At 40.7% G+C, this 18,684-nt stretch overlaps 2 protein-coding genes across 4 annotated transcripts in view; one reads left to right on the top strand and one right to left on the bottom strand.

The window, feature by feature from the left end:
- The window catches only part of LOC106931787 (amphoterin-induced protein 2-like), a 45,735-nt gene extending 30,649 nt beyond the window's left edge, over positions 1-15,086 (bottom strand). The window contains exon 1 of the mRNA XM_015010134.2: positions 14,946-15,086. The gene's annotated coding sequence lies outside the window, so the exon portion shown is untranslated. The remainder of the gene's footprint in view (positions 1-14,945) is intronic.
- Positions 1-18,684, top strand: part of slc38a4 (solute carrier family 38 member 4) — a 31,565-nt gene that overhangs the window by 1,325 nt on the left and 11,556 nt on the right. The window contains exons 1-13 of one of the 3 annotated variants that reach the window (XM_015010132.2): positions 3,062-7,962; positions 11,565-11,833; positions 12,590-12,683; positions 12,769-12,884; positions 13,928-14,001; positions 14,143-14,235; positions 14,968-15,049; positions 15,165-15,247; positions 15,392-15,450; positions 16,643-16,897; positions 17,807-17,886; positions 18,006-18,106; positions 18,407-18,531. In XM_015010132.2, coding sequence (XP_014865618.2) covers positions 11,709-11,833; positions 12,590-12,683; positions 12,769-12,884; positions 13,928-14,001; positions 14,143-14,235; positions 14,968-15,049; positions 15,165-15,247; positions 15,392-15,450; positions 16,643-16,897; positions 17,807-17,886; positions 18,006-18,106; positions 18,407-18,531 — 1,287 coding nt within the window. In that variant the 5' untranslated portion in view covers positions 3,062-7,962; positions 11,565-11,708. Of the gene's footprint in view, positions 1-3,061; positions 7,963-8,929; positions 11,834-12,589; positions 12,684-12,768; positions 12,885-13,927; positions 14,002-14,142; positions 14,236-14,967; positions 15,050-15,164; positions 15,248-15,391; positions 15,451-16,642; positions 16,898-17,806; positions 17,887-18,005; positions 18,107-18,406; positions 18,532-18,684 lie in introns of those variants that run through there. The other 2 variants (XM_088003112.1, XM_015010133.2) reach the window with 2 other exon arrangements.

Genomic DNA, 18,684 nt, shown 5'->3' with positions numbered 1-18,684 from the left:
CAGTCGCTTCTCAGTTTTAAGCCAGTTTGCTTTTTTGCTTTTTATTACTTACATAATAGTTGAAGTTTCCCTAAATTAAGCTCCACCCACAACAGTCTTTAGATTGTTCTAGTCAGAGGTGTAAGAGAAGCCAAGTGGGTGGGGTTTGTGGCAACAGTGGTGATGTAGCTCTTTTAGGCAGACTGCAACAACTTAGTGAACTCCACATCAGTATGATCTCTTCCTGATCGCTTTTTTTTAATTTAGGAAGCACTGATGATTGACAAGAGTTTAGCTAAATAAAATGAAATCAATGAAGGACCCCCCCCCCCTTCCTCCCAAAAAAAGACTTCCTCGTAGGTAGAACTTTCTCCAGTGTCTTTCAGTAAACACCCCAACCCATTGGGGTGTTCACGTTGGAGGAAGTCATTTTTTTCATTCTCCTAATACTCATTAAGTCAAATCTTCTAAGTCTAGAGTCATAAATCTAACATTTCCCCAAGTTGGAGTTTGGACTGTTCAACAACTGAAAATATAATCTTCAGTACATCCACCAAACATAAATCCCAGTGAAAGGTGCCAGTCAATTAGCATCTCTGGCAGCTTTTATATCTTTGAATCGCTGACAGGCATAACACTGTGCAATCACGATTTGTAATCATGTTCTTTTGGTGTTTGAACACACGACAGCCTTTCATTGCTAATGTTTTTAGCACCACAACCACAAGCAAATCCCACTCATCTTCCTTCCTCCAGCTAGAACGTGCTCAACTCAAGGTATCGTATCCTTCCAAGGTTCGGCTTCTGTGACCAACTGAAAACTGCGTTAGACGTCTAGTCAAGGTTTCAGGGTGTTTTTTTAAAAGGAGACAATGTGGAGAGTTGAAGTGAACTTATGTTGATGTTGCCATGACAGATGTGACCAGTTGGCCAATGGGTTTAAGGCAAGAACAGTTTGTAGCCTTCGAGGTGCATTGAGTCAGGCATTGCAGCAAAGTGTGCCAAGACGGAACAGATGACTGATCTTGAGCCAAGGGTACTTCCCTCAGCACAGGGAACTCTTATCAATTTATAAAACCTTACGAGGTTTGTTGTTGTGGCTTTGTGGTTGTTTTTACTTTTTCATATTGATGTTTTTCAATTGACTAACAAGCAAGAGGCATAATTTGTGACACTAAATGCTCAACAAATAGACTTTAGCTGCCATCAAACAGACTGAAAGAGCTTCCGGAACAGAAAGTTCTTTCAACTTCTTGAGAGAAATGGGAACTAGGGGCCTCACTGGAGGACGACATACCTTCAAGAGTATGTAGGGTAGCCATTTCCTCAGCAAGGCCTTTCCTCTGTTTGCATCCGCACCACAAATAGGAGCATGTAGGAGATGTGAAAGCCTGCTGAAGGTCGGCATACAAATCACAATCTCTCTGACAAATTTAGGACCAACCTGCAGGCTTCACTCTGACTTTGACAGACAGAGGCTGCTGGGTGTTATTTAAAAAGCGTCATTTTCTAAATTGTTTTTACACAGGTCAGAGAGCTATATGAAAGAAGCCCAAAGGACAGAAGTAAGGCAATAGAATGTTAATTGTTTTTCCATTACCATGTAAAGCACCAAAGTTGTCGCTGTAGAACAGCGACGGTTCAAAGACTCAGTGAAGTCTTTGGCAAAAATGTATAAACCTTATGACTGGAGAGATCATTTCAAGGGACCAGATTAAAAAAAGATTTTTTGACTTTGTTTATTCCAAACATCCTGCATTTAAAACACACCACAATGACTTCAGTACCAGTACAGCCTAGGTCACCAATAGAGACTGGAATACCAGCACAGATTGGAGCACCTGTTCTATAAATGCTGGAGGCTAGCCATGGATATGTGCTTCTATTTGGCAGTGGACGAGCTCTGAAATGTCGGTCAGAGCCTGCCGTGCGGCTGCTGGCCGAAGCTGAACTGATGTAACCTGGACCGCAAACGACCAAAAGAGCTGCAAGCCAGATGTCGATTCAGTTTCAAGGGAGTGAATATCGATATCACACAGGATTCCGAGCGGCCTTTGGCGGTTTGTCAGGAAGCTGCCGTCACATTCTGTTCAAATCTGGTACAATGACAAAAAAAAAAGCCTTTCAGTGAGTTGAAATGTGGATAGAACCAGAGGCTATGATCAAATCAGGGTAAAGTACGTTTGCTTTTTAAGTTTTATTGCTTTTGTTAATTTCTTGGATTCTTGTATTAAACTCTCCTGTCATCAGTGGTTCAGTCATAATGGTAGATTGTCTCACTGAAAATCCCAGATTTTTTTATCAAAGTTTTTCTTTGCATGTTTTTCATCCAGAAATTTATGCTAAGACACAAATGCTCCTTTAATGCAAACATACCAAGATGTATTTGTGACTATTGGAGTAATTGATCACTTGTATACTCCCAAGTAGAGAGCTCTCTTTTTTTAAAGAAGCTAAAATACCGTATTTTCCGCACTATAAGGCGCACCTAAAAACCTTCAATTTCCTCAAAAGCCGACAGTGCGCCTTATAATCCGGTGCGCCTTATATATGGACCAATATTGAGCCACAACAGGTCCAGCAACGGACCTTACCACAGGGGCCGCGTTTCATTGGCTAATGCCCATTTTAGGTCACAGTGCAGCTACCACGTGCGTGACCGTCTCACAAACACAAGCTACAGTAGTAAACATATGCTAATGTACATTGTGGACCATCAAAACCATGAATGCCGACTTACCCAGCCTTGCAAGAACAATAGGCATCAGTGATCTTGTCCACAGCTATATTTATGCTGAGGGTGTGAGGATCTGCTGTTTTCCTCATCTATCGGTAGCTTTTAGCTGTGACGCGGAGGCATCCAGTGGCTCAAACACCTTGATGTTGTCCAAAAAAGATGACATGAACTTGTTGGTTCCCCTGTCCATTGCCGTGGCTGATATGTTGTGAAAATCCGGCAGAAATGCTACGCTAATTAACTCAGATCGAAATGAAAGACGTCATGTTTACACAGACATGCAGTAGGCTGCTTACGTAGTTGGTCCACTACTGTAAGCAGCCGCCAACTTCTTTTTCCCCCGTAGAAGAAGTAGTGCGCGGTGCATGCTGGGATAGTTGTCAGAACACTGGTTTGTTAATAAAGTTTGATAATACATTTAAAGGGGGGGAGGGGCAGGGGAAGAGAGACAGAGACTGCAGCGGCAGCTTGTCGGTTGGTCTGTGTTACCCAGAAAGCAGTTGGGCATAATATCGCAACACCAACACCGTGAGTGAAACAACGACTGGGCCAGCCTACTATATAAAGTACTCGGGGACCATTTCTTTATTAATGTGGATGTGTAATAATAGAGTATGAAGCGTCTATTCTATGCGCCTTATAATGCGGTGCGCCTAATGTATGAAAAAAGTCCTAAAATAGGCCATTCATTGAAGGTGCGCCTTATAATCCGGTGCGCCTTATAGTGCGGAAAATACGGTAGGTCCAATTTTTGTAATTATCAACTCTCTCGTGCTAAGTACTAGCCTGGTAAAAAACTAACTGTTTGCTCTATGCTATTCACTTTCTACAGAGGTTGTAGAAAAACTTTAAATTTAACTTTTGTGAAACTGGAACATACCTGATTAAGAAATAATGTTTTTTTTTCTTCCAATACCTCCTGCGTTCAGTTACATATAAGCTAAACTCAAGGTTCCTATCATCAGCTGTGTAAAAATGACATATTGCTAAAGAAAAAAACAAGACGCTGGCGTCATTTCTGGAATACACAACGAGAGATCGATAGCCACTGATAAGATGAACAGATGTGGTCCGTTGGGTTCATTGTAGACTAGGGCAAACTGGGGTTATGTACAAAAGGGCAGGATGATGTTTACTTTCAAGCCAGATAGCCTTGAATGTCACTTAAAGAGACTAAAGTCAGAGGTCTTTGATTTATTTCAGACTAATCTCTGAGGTCATAAAACTTTCCATCCAGACAGTTTCAACGGCTCAGAAACCTCTGAGCCATTGTTGAGCTTTTGTTTTTGAAACGTCTTTCGTAAAACCATCCCACGATGACCAAAAGTCCACTGATCCCTTCCATCTCGGTGCACTGTCCAAGGTGTGTTGCACCACGACAACACGGGTGTTTTTCTTGCCTCAAATCACATGGCTGTTGGTTGTACAGACCCATTGTTATTGGTTCATCCAAGCTTTGAGTCCCAAAGCCGACTAACCTTTACGAACGTTTCTGTGCTGTCGCTATGTATCTTGACAACTTAAAAGATTTCAATTCTCTCTAAGTCTGTAATCAGATATCCAAGCAGTTATTATTTCTTTAGGCACTGACCCAACTCAAGTGGACAAATACAGCCAGCAAGATCATAACAGTTGCTGATCATCTGTGTCAGAATGTGTCAGCCTTTGTTTTGAATGTCCACACTTGAAAGTGTCGCAAAGGCAACCGCCCTGCTCCTGGATGTTAACAGGAGTTGAAAGCCAGAAAGACTGGCTTTTTCTCTCTCTCTCTCCAGCTACCCATATGCAAAGCAGACCCCCTTTGTAGAGATGACGGCAGCACTGTTGGTTTCAGAAAGTGACTGAAGAGGTTGGACAGGCAGGCTTCTCAAGAGATATGCAGAAGGAAGTGGAATGCATTACATCAGAAGCACCGATGCTGTCTGAAGTGGAAAAATGTGTCGGCTGTTGGTTTTTAAGTTGAGACAAAATAATATTCCGCTGGCATGAAGAAAGAAATTTTGAGCCAACACACATCTTCTGAGAAAACCTAATGATATGCAGTCGAGGTCTTGTTCTGTACCAGAAATCTCTCTGAAATTTAAATTTCATTTAGCTTTTTGGGTTTTTTTTTAGTTGTCTTAGCTGTTGTGGTGTTCATCCTGCCATGTTAGACACATGCTTCAGATGGTTTTTCACATTTTTCTCACAAAAAAAGTTTGACTAAACCTGAATTTAAAAAATACTATGTGTCTCTATTTAGCCAAGGCACTTATATTCATAAAATAAATGTTTTCTGATCCTGGATTCTTGTAAACATCTGTAGCTTTGCCTCCAGAAAATCTCATTTGATATCTTATTGAGACTTTTTTAATCCAGGTCATGAACAAGCATCAAAATAATCCTTTACTTTATCGACCAGCTGTTAGCCAGTCACAGTAGATGCTTAGCATAATGCTTAGCAGTTATTTAAATCTACTCTTTTAACTTTTTTTTACATTCTACCTAAACTCCTGCCTGATTTTTTTTCCCCAATTCTTGCAGTCAATTTGAATGTAGCAGATACAAAAGAAACACATTTTGAACTCGAAGCACTTATATGGCAACACATTGCTTTGATTATAATTCTTGGTATGCGTGGAAAATGCATCAACAGGCATTCATGGTATGTGTACACCTTAGTCTGGTGAGGGTTTGAGGTCAATATGTGATTATTAGCCTTTAACCTCTTGTGGTATATAGTTAATTAGAGTATAATGGTACAGAAATGTAGTGACTATAGACTGCAACGGGTTAATTGTGACGAGGGTTTTTAAGAACTTTTTTCATCCCAGCATTCTCAACCAGTCTGGTTTTATTCACGGACTCGTGACATAGCTGTACAACTCAATAACTACTTCCTATCCTACTTCAAAATAAGAGCCTCGAACATAGATACAGGGTGCTTAGCAAAAAGGACGTGGCTACAAACATCAATGTCTAACAGCAGGTTCCAGCATTATTGTGACTTTGCCAGTTAGTCAACAACTTTTTCATAGAGCCATTCCGAGAAGATTGGGGCAGTACTTGTCGACGAGAGGTGGGCCCAGAGCAGAAGCCAGAGGCAATAATCATTTACATAAAAGAGACTGAAAGGACAAGGAGGGTTGGACAGAGCACTCTCTGTTCCTGTATACACAGACAAGAACAGTAAGTAAAGCCACCTGATCATTCGATTTGAACTGGAACCCAAACGTGACACCATGAAGTGTTTTTCACAGATCACTTCTAGTGTCGAAGTTCTTTTCTTCTAGCTTGAATATAGAAATGGATCCATGTTCTCGGCCCCTAGAAACATTGATATTTTTAGGTGCGCAACATCTACTATATCTGTCCTCAAACATCGCCATCCTCCAGCCCCCTGTTGGGGTGACGTTAGCTCATTGATGCATTCTGGTCACAGGTGATTGGCTAAATACACATGTGAAGACCCCCATACACTTAACGGACAGCGAAGCCATCTATGGAATGCACCTGTCATGGTTGGGAGTTTACTATTTATAGGAATTTGTGTTTTGCTTCTTATTTAAGGAAACCTCCGAAGACGATACCAAGGCCTGTTGATATGCAAATGTTTGTTGCTGTTTTAACTATTTATTTATCATTATTTTTATATTAGGAAAATTCAGAAATTGTAAGTGTAGTGCTTATCGTGTCAGCAAATAAAAATAGTGTGGAACAAAAATTCCAGACTTTAAAGATAAAAATCTGAACTTCTGACAAAACTCATTACAATAATTTAGAGTTAGTTGTGCTTGGACTTCAATGCGTTAATTTTGAGTAATTGATTACATAGATTTTAATGTGTTAAAAATTTTAAAGTAAGTCAAAGTCATAAGTTGGGGCTGGGGGTTCGTACAAAAGTTCCAAGCGGAACCTTTGTATTTGCGTGTTTCTGGTACGCCCATAAATCTGACACACAAACAACATCTGGAAACAACAGCGATGGACAACTGAAGTCATACAGTGTCACTGGTTTGTTGATATCCATCCTGTCAAAGGTCCAAGTATACTGTAACTATAGCAACATTCCAGCTGCCATGTTGGATTAACAAATGAATCTGAACCCTTTAGGCTTTACAATTCTATCTTTAGGGAACATTCTAGCAGATTTTTCTGACTTGAGTTTCCAAATCTTAATGAAATACCATTTCCTCCATATTCTAGAGGCTGATGGTCTAGATCGAAACACTGGATCAAATATTCGTTCTGATTCTCTAGAAGTTGGAAAATATATTGAAGCACTCTGCACTCATCCAGTTCCTCCCGGCTGATAATTGAGGCTGTTTTTGAGGTACAAATCAGTCCGGCAGTTTGCCCGCTGTACGATCGGTTGGCGTGCGTGTTCTCCGGCGTTACGACACAAACCCCACAGAGATAAAGAACCCCCGCATTGACGCGAACATAACCTTGGCTAGAGCAACATCCCTGCAGCTCTTCCCTCCGATTGGTCAGGCAGCGGCACGGCCTACCCTACCAAACCCCTGACGGTCACTGTCGGTGTGCAACTGTCCATGAGTGTGTACGGCTGACTTCTCTGTGTGCGTGTGTGTGTGGGGGTGTGTGTGTGTGTGTGTGTGTGTAATCAGTTGGCCATTATCAGTAAGTGGCTCTGTTTGGGACTGGTCTCAGATCGGTACCAGAGTGTTTGACCAGACTACATTGTCCAGAGAATAAAACTGATGAACAGGTCATGTGGTGTGTCACATGATCAGATCTTGAGGGCATTGAGGGTATTTAAACCGATAGACCTGATGACTTCAGTCTGATGGTGGCAAATCTGGTGTCACTACCCTTTCTGTCAACTTGTCAGCCCATATGTATGTCTGTCTGTCTATATGTCTATGGGTTTTTCTCTATTTATCTATCTGTCTGTATGCCTATTGTTATGTCGATCTTTCTATCTGACCATCTCTCTATCTTTATGTCTATCTGTATGTCTGCCTATATTTCTATCTAATTTCTTTACAGGGGTCACGGCCCTGTCGGGTTTTTTTTCTACATTCCACGAAGGAGGGGCCCACACACAGTGGGATCGCCCTCATAGGCTGAGCGCGGCCCTCCCTCCTCTCCTTTAAAACGCGACTTCTTACCTGAGTTTTACTAAAGAGCCGCACCTCCTCGTTTTAGTCGCTCGTCTGTCTTCTGTCTTTCGGCTTCAAATAAACTGTTTGAAAAGAGAAAAGCAAGGCGCCGACCGGATCGGACCCTCTTTCAGAACTATCCCAGTAAGTGAGCCTAAATGTTCACTGTGTTAAATATTATACAGAGGGATTTTAGGTGAGGATTTAAAAAAACAAAAATAAAAATGTAGCGGCATGGCTGAGTGTTTAATTTTCATGTTTTCACTGCAAAATGATTGCATTTGCGTGCGTGTGTTTTTGCTTTATTTTGTGGGAGGTCAAAAAAAAAAATGGAGATCTTTTAAAAGTCTGACCCAGGCAATGCCTGAGGGGATTTTACAGATGGCTGATGCAAGAGTTTGCTTTGGGTGGAGAACAGACGAGGAGAGCTTTGGAGGAGTTTTCTCCAAACGTGTGTTTGGCAGAAATCACATTAATATATTCTATAAATCAAAATGAAACATAATAAATTACAACCACTAGATCTCATCATACTGAGCGTATTTGTGCATGCTGTGTAATCACATGTGACTTCTGATGTGTTTACTTTCTATCTGCACTGAAGCATGAATTCATTTGCATGAGGAATCTGTGACGCCTCGTTTAACAATCCAGTTTATATTTTCAACCATCAGCATCGATCGAAGATAAATGCATCTGTTTGACCATGTGAAGGTGGCATACATGTCATGTTCATAGAGCGCATTGACTCACAGTTTCAGCAATAAAACAGGAACCATAAACACAAACGAACCTTTGACAGATTTACAGCTCGGATCGCTTTTTGAATTGACTTCTGCAGTCTGTTCTAGTTACGTTTTGTCTTCTCCTAGATGTATACAGTTCGACTTATTTTATATAGTACATTCCTCAGCATTCTTCTTCTCATGTGAAATTAACCCGGTCGGACGTGTTGATCCCCTTCTGGCAGCAACAGGCGCAAAACTCCCCGTCCGGCTCGTTTCTGCGCCGCCATCGAGGCGGACGCGGTGATTTTAGTGTGTGATCGTTGTGGTAATGGAGCTTCTAAATCTCCTTTAGCTGAAGGATTCAAGGGTTTTTATTGTGACAGGGCTTTGGAAACAGGAAGAGTGACAGTCGCTCAGCGATGCCAACATCATCTGCAGGAAAGTGTCATGCTGTGGGCCAACCTGGTGGAGATGGAGTCACATATGTTTACTTTTGTTTGCATAATGATCCTGCTGTTGCTAAATAAAAACCTTTGTGCTGGTTTCCACTTGACTCTGTTCATGCCGCTGCAATATGATGCAAAGAGTCTGTTGCCCAAACACTTCCTTCTTGAAACTGTTGTTGATTCAAACACCTTATGGCATTTCTCAATTTGTTTTTAAGCTCAGATAACTTGTGGAAAGGAGCTGGTACTGCTGAATGATATTTAACTTGTATATAGAATTGGATATTTGACGTTAAAAGATTTATTGTATTAATCTTTGATTTTTATTTGAGTTTTAAAGAGCATGAAGACACTTAGAAATGGATTTAAATATGTTTTATATTAGTGGAATAGTTTACAGTTCAACTTTTAGGCTAGAAAAGCAGTCAGGTGTGCTAATTGTTAGTATTTCCTCTTAGCATTACAAAGCTAGCAATGCTATCAGCCTGTAATTCTGATAGCATTACAAAGTGCTAGCTGTTGCTTGTAGATATCAGCAGAAATTAGCTAGAAGCTAGTAATGCCATCATGTTGGCTTATAGCTACTAATGCTATCAGTTTCTATCAGCTGCTTTCAAACTCTTCATCAACCTGCTTTCAATCAAAGGTTTGATAGTACAATGATTTTTTTCATGAGTTTTTGTGATTTAACACATCAAAAATACAAATTACTGTAGCTATTTTTAAGTTTTTACATGTATGACAGTCATATTGGATTCTTAGGTTGGGTTTTAAGTTCCAGGCATAAAGGTTTTTGTTTTTTTCTACACCACTATTAAACAAATGAGTATAGAAAAAAAGTTAGCATTAGGCGTGGGCTTTAAAGAGTTACTTTTCAAAACTCCAAAAGATGTTTGTCATTAACCTCCCGTGGTTTAAAGTAATAATGAGATGCCAGAGGAACTGCCAGAGTTTTTTGTGCGTTGCTTAATATATTCTCTTGTAGTGTGAGTTAATGCTTCCCCTCCCCCGTCTGTTGCTGACCATTGCAGGTCAGCTGTCTGAAAGGAAACCATTCCCATGTCTAAAATAAAGATAAATGTAGGATTTTGGAAATGACTTTGACACTCCCCCCCCAAAAAAAAATAACAAAAGATCTAGATACACAGCTACAACGAAACTGAATATTCTTACACTTTGTTCTTGATAGATCATCTTAGCAAAAATTTTGATTGGTCAGATGCTTCTTAACTCATATATGCCACTGTGAGGACTTTCTAGGAGTTCTGAACTTAAATTTTCTTGTGAGGTGAGAAATGTTAGGACAAGAAGGAACCTTTTAATTTTTGCCTAGTGGAAAAAATTAGTTCCTGTCTTTTTTTTTTTTTTTGTGGAGTGTGTAGATGTGCCACTTATTGGTGTCATTAAGGCAGAGTGGACCAACGGTACCATATGTTTATTGCAACTGCTGAAGTTGAGGAACTGAGTGCTTCTTCTTCGTTTGTTTATTGAAATTAGCCGGTCGTCGAACATGGGTACTGAGTTGCTGGTTATATCCAGACATGTAGTCATAGCAACCTGAAGTCACTCTTTGTAGGGAAGAAAAAAAGTGACATGTCTTTACAGTTGGTGTAGTTATTCCCATAGCTCAGACTTACTCGGTTGTTTGTTTCTTCTTTGGTCGCCGTGTACCGTTGTGGATCTTTTTCCTCGGACTGAGTCAAAGAGTTCTTTGTGTGAAACACCAACAACACTGTAAATCATTTTAGCAGTAGCTGCATTAGAGTCATGCCTGCCTAATTCCCTGGCTTTGACCTCTCGATTACACAACATATTGATCAGCAGCACAGACGGAAAACAGAAAGCAAGTACTCAGTTTGGCGCCTCCTGTTCTCTGTGGTTAAATTTGTATTAAACAACAAGTGAAAGTCAACATGCACTTTGATCCTTGTCGTGTCCTAAGCTTTGGTAAGGCAACGTCTTCATTTCAAAGTTATTCTTGGAGATGTAGGACTTTTTTTGACAAGGGTGCTGCTAGAAATCAAGGTGATTAAATCCATAGTGACATGTTTAGCCCGGGCTTTACTCAGGGCTTCTCGTTTTAATTAAATCCTATGAGTTCCTCTGAGGTGATCCACCCAACAGCAGGAGACACTGTGCCTTTTCTAAAGCCGCGCTGGGCTGCACATTTTGATACACCCAACTTTTTAGGAGAGAGGAATTTTTAGACTGGCCTTTACAGCTAAACTGGAAGGAAGCCAGACATGATACAGTCTACTAACATAAGTTAGAAACGCTCTCCTCAAGGTAGCGCCAGAGTGGATCATGGTTCCAGAAAACCGTTTGCAAGGTAGATAGCTCTGTTTCTTTTTCCTTCTTCATCAAGGCCAAAAGGCACTGGGGGAGGCTGATAAGACGGCCAACATGCCGCCATTCAGGTCTGCAATCAGCTGCATATTGCCACTCCTTTTCGTCAACTTTTCGCTTTTAGCCCTTTAGGGGAAGACGGGTTTGGGTGAAGAACTCTGCAGGTCTGAACAGAAACCTAAGTAGCTGAGACTTACATTTGTTCTTTTCTCCATTTTCTTTTTAGATTTTTTTTTTCATTTTCTAGGATATCAACATTCAGTCAAGCTTGAAGAAGAAACATTTTGCGTCAACTCTTTGTGACGACTGAGCGCCGAGCAATCGACCGAAACAAAGGATCCTCGCCTCTCATCCCGCTGCCTCCATCATAATGCCTGGAGTTAGGGAACTCATGGAGCTGAGGAGGGTCCCCATGGAGGCCGACGATGATAGCACCGCCAGCTTGGAGGAACATTTCAGAGGCCCCATTGATGTGGAGAAGTCCACCATCGCCAGGTCAGCAAAAAAATATATGACCAAATAGGGAAGCAGAGGTAACTTTTTGTTACTCTACATATCAGATCATCAAAGTAAAACAGAAAGCATTTTTTCAAATGACAATTATTAAAATATTGAAGGAAAGAAATCTATCCAGACCGACCCTATGCAAAAAAAATATTTTCTCCCTAAATCTAATGCTGTCATCAAGTGTTTGCTGTTTCTAGTAAGGAGCCATTTAAATATGTCTGGAGGCTTTTTGGTCTACTGTTGTTTGAATTCAACTAAATGAAAGTCCAGGCTTTGACGGTGTCACACCAACACCTTTTATTTGCTGTTTTGGGGGCTTGCCATTCAGAAGTACACTTGCTGGTGTGTTTTAGATCAGTGTTTTGCTCCATAAGATAGTAAGTGCTCTTGATTTCTCCTTCTCAAAGATTTTCCAGTAGAGAGCAAAATGAATGGTTCCGTCGCTGAGGACAAGTTGTCCAGGTGCAAAAGCAACATAACAACCTTCAGGGTCTTTTTCTGAAATGTTTTGCTTTAAGTCAGATGTAACACACACACACACCTTCCCGAAACTTTAACTTTTGTCTCCTCAGACTAAAACCATTTTGTAATTATGTTGCACATCAGCTCAGGTTACATTTTTCTGAAATGAACATTTGTTTGATGATCTGAAATGTTTCAGTAACAGGTGGAATCTGTGAAGGGCCTCCAGTATGTCTGTAAGATTCCAGTGTATCCTAAAGATTTGCTTCCTTGGTCTTCCAGCAGTCAATATATAGACGAAAATGACGATGGGGAAGATGACAGGTTCTTATCAAATGGGCTGATGAAGAAGAAGAAATATGAGGAAGAAGAATATGTAAGAGAGCTCATCCGTCACTACAAGTATTTAACCAACATTAAAATAGCAAAACTGTAAACTCTCCATCTTTTCTCTCGGCCAGCATCCGGGCCACGCCTCCTTCGGCATGTCGGTCTTCAACCTGAGCAACGCCATCATGGGCAGCGGCATCCTGGGCCTGTCCTACGCCATGGCCAACACCGGCATTGTTCTCTTTACGTAAGTCCAGAGGCTCCTTCTCGTTGCAAAAAGAGTGTTGTGACATTTATGTGTGCATGACTCACATTGGGAAGTGGCGTTGCTCACAGGGATATTGCTAATGTGTTTATGTATTGACACTTTGCTACTGCGTCACTTAATCATGAGGCGCCATGACGGACGTCAGAAGTGAGGGACGGGAGTATTGAACAGAGCAACTGAGGTTGATGTCTCTGCCTTTGCTTCTACTTGTTCAAGTCGAGTTAGTTGGAGCTCATAGATGGCGGTATTTGCAAAAGTTGGAAATAACCTTCTTCCTCCTGATGTAATCGCCAACTTTGCCTGAATTCACACTACATGGTTCATACCACTACGTTATAAACAATGTTTCCCCTTACACCAGAGCTGACTTAAATGCTTACAAAACCTTTAGCTGTCCTCAGTAAAAGTTATTCAAGAACTTTTTCCCAACCGCGCAGGATCTATGACCACTTTTAAAGCTCAATCAACTAAATAAAAGCGAAATGAGGTTACCACCCGGTAGTTTTGATGGCCGGCCATGGAGTAGGCCGCCTTCTGAAGAGCGCAAAAGGTCAATAACATTCGATCATGTGTTGGTTTGGATGAGGGTTAGTTGTCGTCTTCTTGTTGACTGGTAAAACATTGGGCAGCCCTTCCTCACTGAGACTGGCAACATCTGTCCTCAAACATTATTATCAGGATCAGCTATGAGACAAAGCTCTACCTTCAAGTCCCAGCAGGTTGGGTCGGATCCGCTGCTGGCGGCTGCTCCTGATGTACATGTTCTGTTCCTGTACTTCCAGTATCACCCTCCTGACACAGTTAGGCTATTTTCAGCGGCCAAACGCCTGGATGAGTTGGCATTGCTCCGACATGACTCCACAAAGGTCATGCTGGAACCATGCTAAAGTTGACAGGACACCGTGTCCCACAAGGCTAGCTCACCAAACGACACACATCCCAGAGAGACCTTTCTGTCGTATTTAACTGAAAAAGCATGAAAACGTGCTTCATCTTCACTCTCTGTCCGTCTTTGTGTGCAGAATCCTCCTAGTCGCCGTGGCCATCCTCTCCTTGTACTCCGTTCATCTTCTCCTCATGACGGCAAAAGAAGGAGGTTGGTGTTACTACTGAACATGCATCTTGAAGATGTGGATGTGTTCGCTTGTTTTATTTTAACAGTTTCTTTCTTTAAGTGGGTGGGGAAAAAAGGAATACACTTGATTGTCTTCATGTTTCTGCTTGTCTGCATGGGCAGGTTCTCTGATCTACGAGACGCTGGGGCACAAAGCGTTCGGTTGGCCGGGAAAAATGGCTGCCTTCATATCAATAATCATGCAAAACATTGGAGGTAAATGTGAATTCGTAGCGCATGTGTGAGTCTGTCTGGACCTGGTGTTAGAGTTTGTCTTGGGTCAAATTTATCATAATTGGAACCTTTCAGGAATGTGTTGACATGCTTCCAGCCACGTGCTTATGAGAGCTTTAATGCAGTTTTGTCTACACCCACACTGAATTTAGAAATTTATATTTAGAGATGTAATTTAATCAGAGTACAGGGTTATGTGATTGACACCTTTCACAATTAAAATGAAAGCATTGGATTATGGGCGAAAGATCAACACAAAGTAATGCTTTTAACCGTGAAGCTGAAGGAAGAGATGCAACTTCTTCTGAAGTTTGTTAAAAAAAACAACTTAATATTCAAAAGTGAATATGTTGGTTTGGATTTCTCTTCAGCCTCTCTGCGTTAACACAATGCATGTCTCCCTCAGCATGATGCTGCCAGCACCAGGCTTAACCCTGGGGGAAAATGTGAGGTTTTTGCCACACCTAGCATCTCGTAAACATTCGCTTGTGGTAAACCTGTATGGTGCTTCTCATGAATTTCCTTTCAAAAACGGCTTTCTGTTTTTCCCACGCTCTGTAACGAAGACCAGATGTGTGGAGATCAGTTTAAGTTGGAGGCCTGTTTCCAAATTAAGCCGAGGATCTCTGCAGTTACAGTTAACTATGTTAATGACTCGGGACGAATTCATGCAGATACAAAGTGTTACCTACCGTTGTCCTTGTCCTCTTGCAGCCATGTCCAGCTACCTCTTCACCGTGAAGTACGAGCTCCCTGAAGTCATCCGAGCCTTCTTACACTTAGAGGAGAATTCAGGGTGAGGTCTGCTCTCAGGGATCTTGGGCAGTTTTTACTTTTTTTTCTTTTCTTTTTTCTTCTTTTTTTTAAGCATTCCTTGAACTCTCAGTCTTAAACCTGCGTTCTGTTTGCAGGGAATGGTACCTAAACGGAAACTACCTGGTGGTGTTCGTGTCCATCGGAATTATTCTGCCGTTGTCCCTCCTGAAAAATCTGGGTAAGTACAAATCCTGTTTCACTGCGTTGCATTTGTTCAGCGAGGTTCTCACTAAAACGAGGGGGAAAAAATAGGCTTAAGTAATTACATGAACAATAGAAATGGGTTATAATCTAAAACATAATTCATTTTTTCTCTCTTCAGGTTACCTGGGCTACACCAGTGGTTTTTCACTGTCTTGTATGGTCTTCTTCCTGGTTGTGGTAAGTTGAGCCTGTTCATAATTTCCTGTTAAATTCTTTTTTTTTTTTTTTTTTGGAAAAGATTAGACTTTCTTCTAACATGTTACAATGCTTAATAAAAGCTAGAATTTGAGCTAAAAACTGTGAGTAATGTCTCAAACAATGTTTGACACAATTTAAACCTAAACGTAGAAAACAGTCTAGTGTTGATTACTTGTTACCAAGTTATGGCAACATTCCATGCCAACAAGCGCATTCCATTAACTTATTTTTTATTACAGCACTGTCACTGCATTAATTTCAACTTCATTCTCTCTAGTCAGATTTACAGCTCTCCTAAAAGGTAGCTAGCCAACATGGAAATAAGTTTTTCCAGCCTGTTTGAACATGTTAGGGTTTGTTAAAAAAAAAAATAAAAAAAAAAAAAAAAACAGGAATCTGCAATAAAATGCAAGTAAATGAAAAGAAACACAGTAACAGTAACTCTCAACTTTCCGCAGTAATCTGGAAGAAATTGGAAAATGAGAAATAATTTTGGATGATAATAGAGTAAAATGCATTCCCAGGGACTAAACTTACAGCAAATTCAGTCAAGTGAATTGTAGTAAGATTGAGTCACCTGAACTAAAGCTTATTTTAAAAAAAATGAATGTGAATAAAATGGAGTTTAATTGTGCTTTCAAAATTAAGTTAACAGTTAAGCTAGCATAAGCTAGGTGTATCTTCACGGATCAACAAGCAGTTTATTTTCATTTAGTCTTTGACTTCAGAGAAAAAGCTAAAGTTTGCTATTATATAACATGAAAAAAGAACCAAAAAGTCATTTAACTTTTGGAAATGTAAATTTTCTAGCATGTTAGCTTGCAGCTGCTACCTAGCATGCTTGTTCAAGCACACTGAGTGATTGTTTCATTGTTTCCTGTGCCCTCTAGTTGCCAAAAAACAACATTGCTAACTTAGTTAGCAAGATGATTAGTTTACTAATTAGTGTTACACAGTAATACATGTTCTTTTTTGTAACTATTTTTATTTGTGATATGAACAGATAATGTTATGGGACAAATAATGTGTCTACACAGTTGAAACAAGGTTTTTATATACAGTATTTTTTCTTACTGTGTTACTTGAATCAAACTAAGCTGTTTTTATATCAGTCAGAACTACCAACCAAACTTGTTTGGTAAAGCCCAGTTTTTTTTTTTACTTCTCCTAGATTATCTACAAGAAGACCCAGCTGCCCTGCCCTCTCCCTTTCATGTACTCGTCCAACCTCAGTACGAACGACAGCGACATTTCCAGGCTGTACGCGCTACGACACAACATGTCGCAGTTGGACTTCTCGCGGGCCAACGTCTCCCCAGTGGTCACCAGCAACCAGGGTGACCACCACACCACGAGCGTCCACTTCGAGCCTCACCCCGACGACGAGGAGATGTGCAGGCCCAAATACTTCGTCTTCAACTCTCAGGTAGGGGGCGAAGGAGGGCCAAGAGTGTTCTTTTCCGCTGGGCCTACTTCTAATAAAGGCCGGATTCCAGGAGTTTGCAGAGACATGTTTGGGAAAGGCGGGGTTATTTGAGGCGTGTCTTGGACTATCGTGTGCTTATAGATTCATGCCTGGGCTCTTATAATCATAAATCATGATAAGATTTTGGCTTTGTGTGGACTTAAGGTGAGTCACCTCTGATTCACAAAGGTTTGCAGTTTTTACTGTCCGGGTTCCTACACAAGTAGAAATCTTAGATTCTTTCTAAGTATTTTAGGAGAAGCAGCCTTTTTCACCTTTGACCTGAACGCATAACTCACATGGCATCCGATCAGAATTGAGCCAGCCAAAAAAAGAAAAAGCTGTCTCTACTCTTTGTGCAGGGAACCAGCGTGACTTAGGAAGCACTGAGTGGGTGTTGTCTGTTTTAGTATATTTTCCACGTTTTGCTACATAGAACAAATTTTACTGCATTTTATTGGATATTTTAATGCAATAATCACAATTAATAAATGTTTGAATTTGTGTCCAGACCAACCCTGACTCAAGCTCACTCAGATTAGATGGAGAGAATACCGTTTACATCTTACTACAAAATCTCAATTGGAAATAGGTCTGGACTTAAACTAGACCATTGCTATACACCTCCATGTTTCAGGTAGGGTGGCCAGGACTAACTAAGCAAAGTTTTAAATCTAAACATTCATGTGCATAGAATTTTTTTTTGTTCTTGGAGCATACTATGCATTTATTTATAATATTTTCCATGAATATAGAACTCGGGTTCTAATTTTTGATGGTTTAAAAGTGAAAACTTGTTTGTTAGCATTTGTTTTGATTGTAAAGCTCATCCTTCGGTTTTTTTTTGTTTTGTTTTGTTTTGACCCACAGACTGCGTACACTGTCCCCATCCTGGCCTTTGCATTTGTCTGCCATCCTGAGGTGCTGCCTATCTACAGCGAGCTAAAAGAGTAAGCGCATTTTCTTTTATATTGAGAACTATCGTCCGCTTTTAAAAAAAAAAAAAAAAAAAGGAAAACATTTAGCTGCCTTCTGGCATTGGATAATTATTTGTTTTCTGTGTTTGTAGTCGCAGCCGGAAAAAAATGCAGAGGGTCTCCAACCTGTCCATCCTGGCCATGCTCATCATGTACATGCTGTCGGCTCTGTTTGGCTACCTCACCTTTTATGGTAAGGGCAGTGAGCTACATAAGATGGATATTGTAAGTTATTTTAATAAATGAAATCATAAATTAAAAGTTTTTTTTATTTCCTTAGTTTATAGTCAAAATTGACTTGACATTTTAAGAGTGACAGAAAACAATCAATCTGTGAGGAAATACTTTTTATAAGCACTTTATCCAAACAGTTAGCGTGCTAGCTTGAGCTAAAGTCTGCAGGTAAATTTAAGTCTCTCCAGCTAAAGCTAACTGCTAGCTTTTGGGATTGCTTTAAGTGTGACATGACTGCTCTGTTCCACGTCTGTTGCAGACTTTGTGGAGGCCGAGTTGCTGCACACCTTTACCAAAGTTTACAAGTTTGACACCATGCTGCTCCTGGTGCGCCTGGCTGTCCTCACCGCCGTCACGCTCACTGTCCCCATCGTGCTTTTCCCTGTGAGTACGCCACACTTTGAACACAGCAGCGCTGTGTCTGTTCTGCTCGCTACGTCTTCTTTTTATTATTATTTATTTAATGAGAACTCTTTTAAATAGAGCACCACCCCTTATTGCAGTGCGGCACAACATGGGATTTCAGTCGGTTCCACT

This window comes from Poecilia mexicana, unplaced genomic scaffold (assembly GCF_051168715.1).
Source record: "Poecilia mexicana isolate PSO_F unplaced genomic scaffold, ASM5116871v1 scaffold_23, whole genome shotgun sequence".
In the NCBI taxonomy this organism is placed as follows: domain Eukaryota; kingdom Metazoa; phylum Chordata; class Actinopteri; order Cyprinodontiformes; family Poeciliidae; genus Poecilia; species Poecilia mexicana.
The sequence above is the reverse complement of the archived record's forward strand: the minus strand, read 5'-3'. Positions and strand labels throughout refer to the sequence as shown.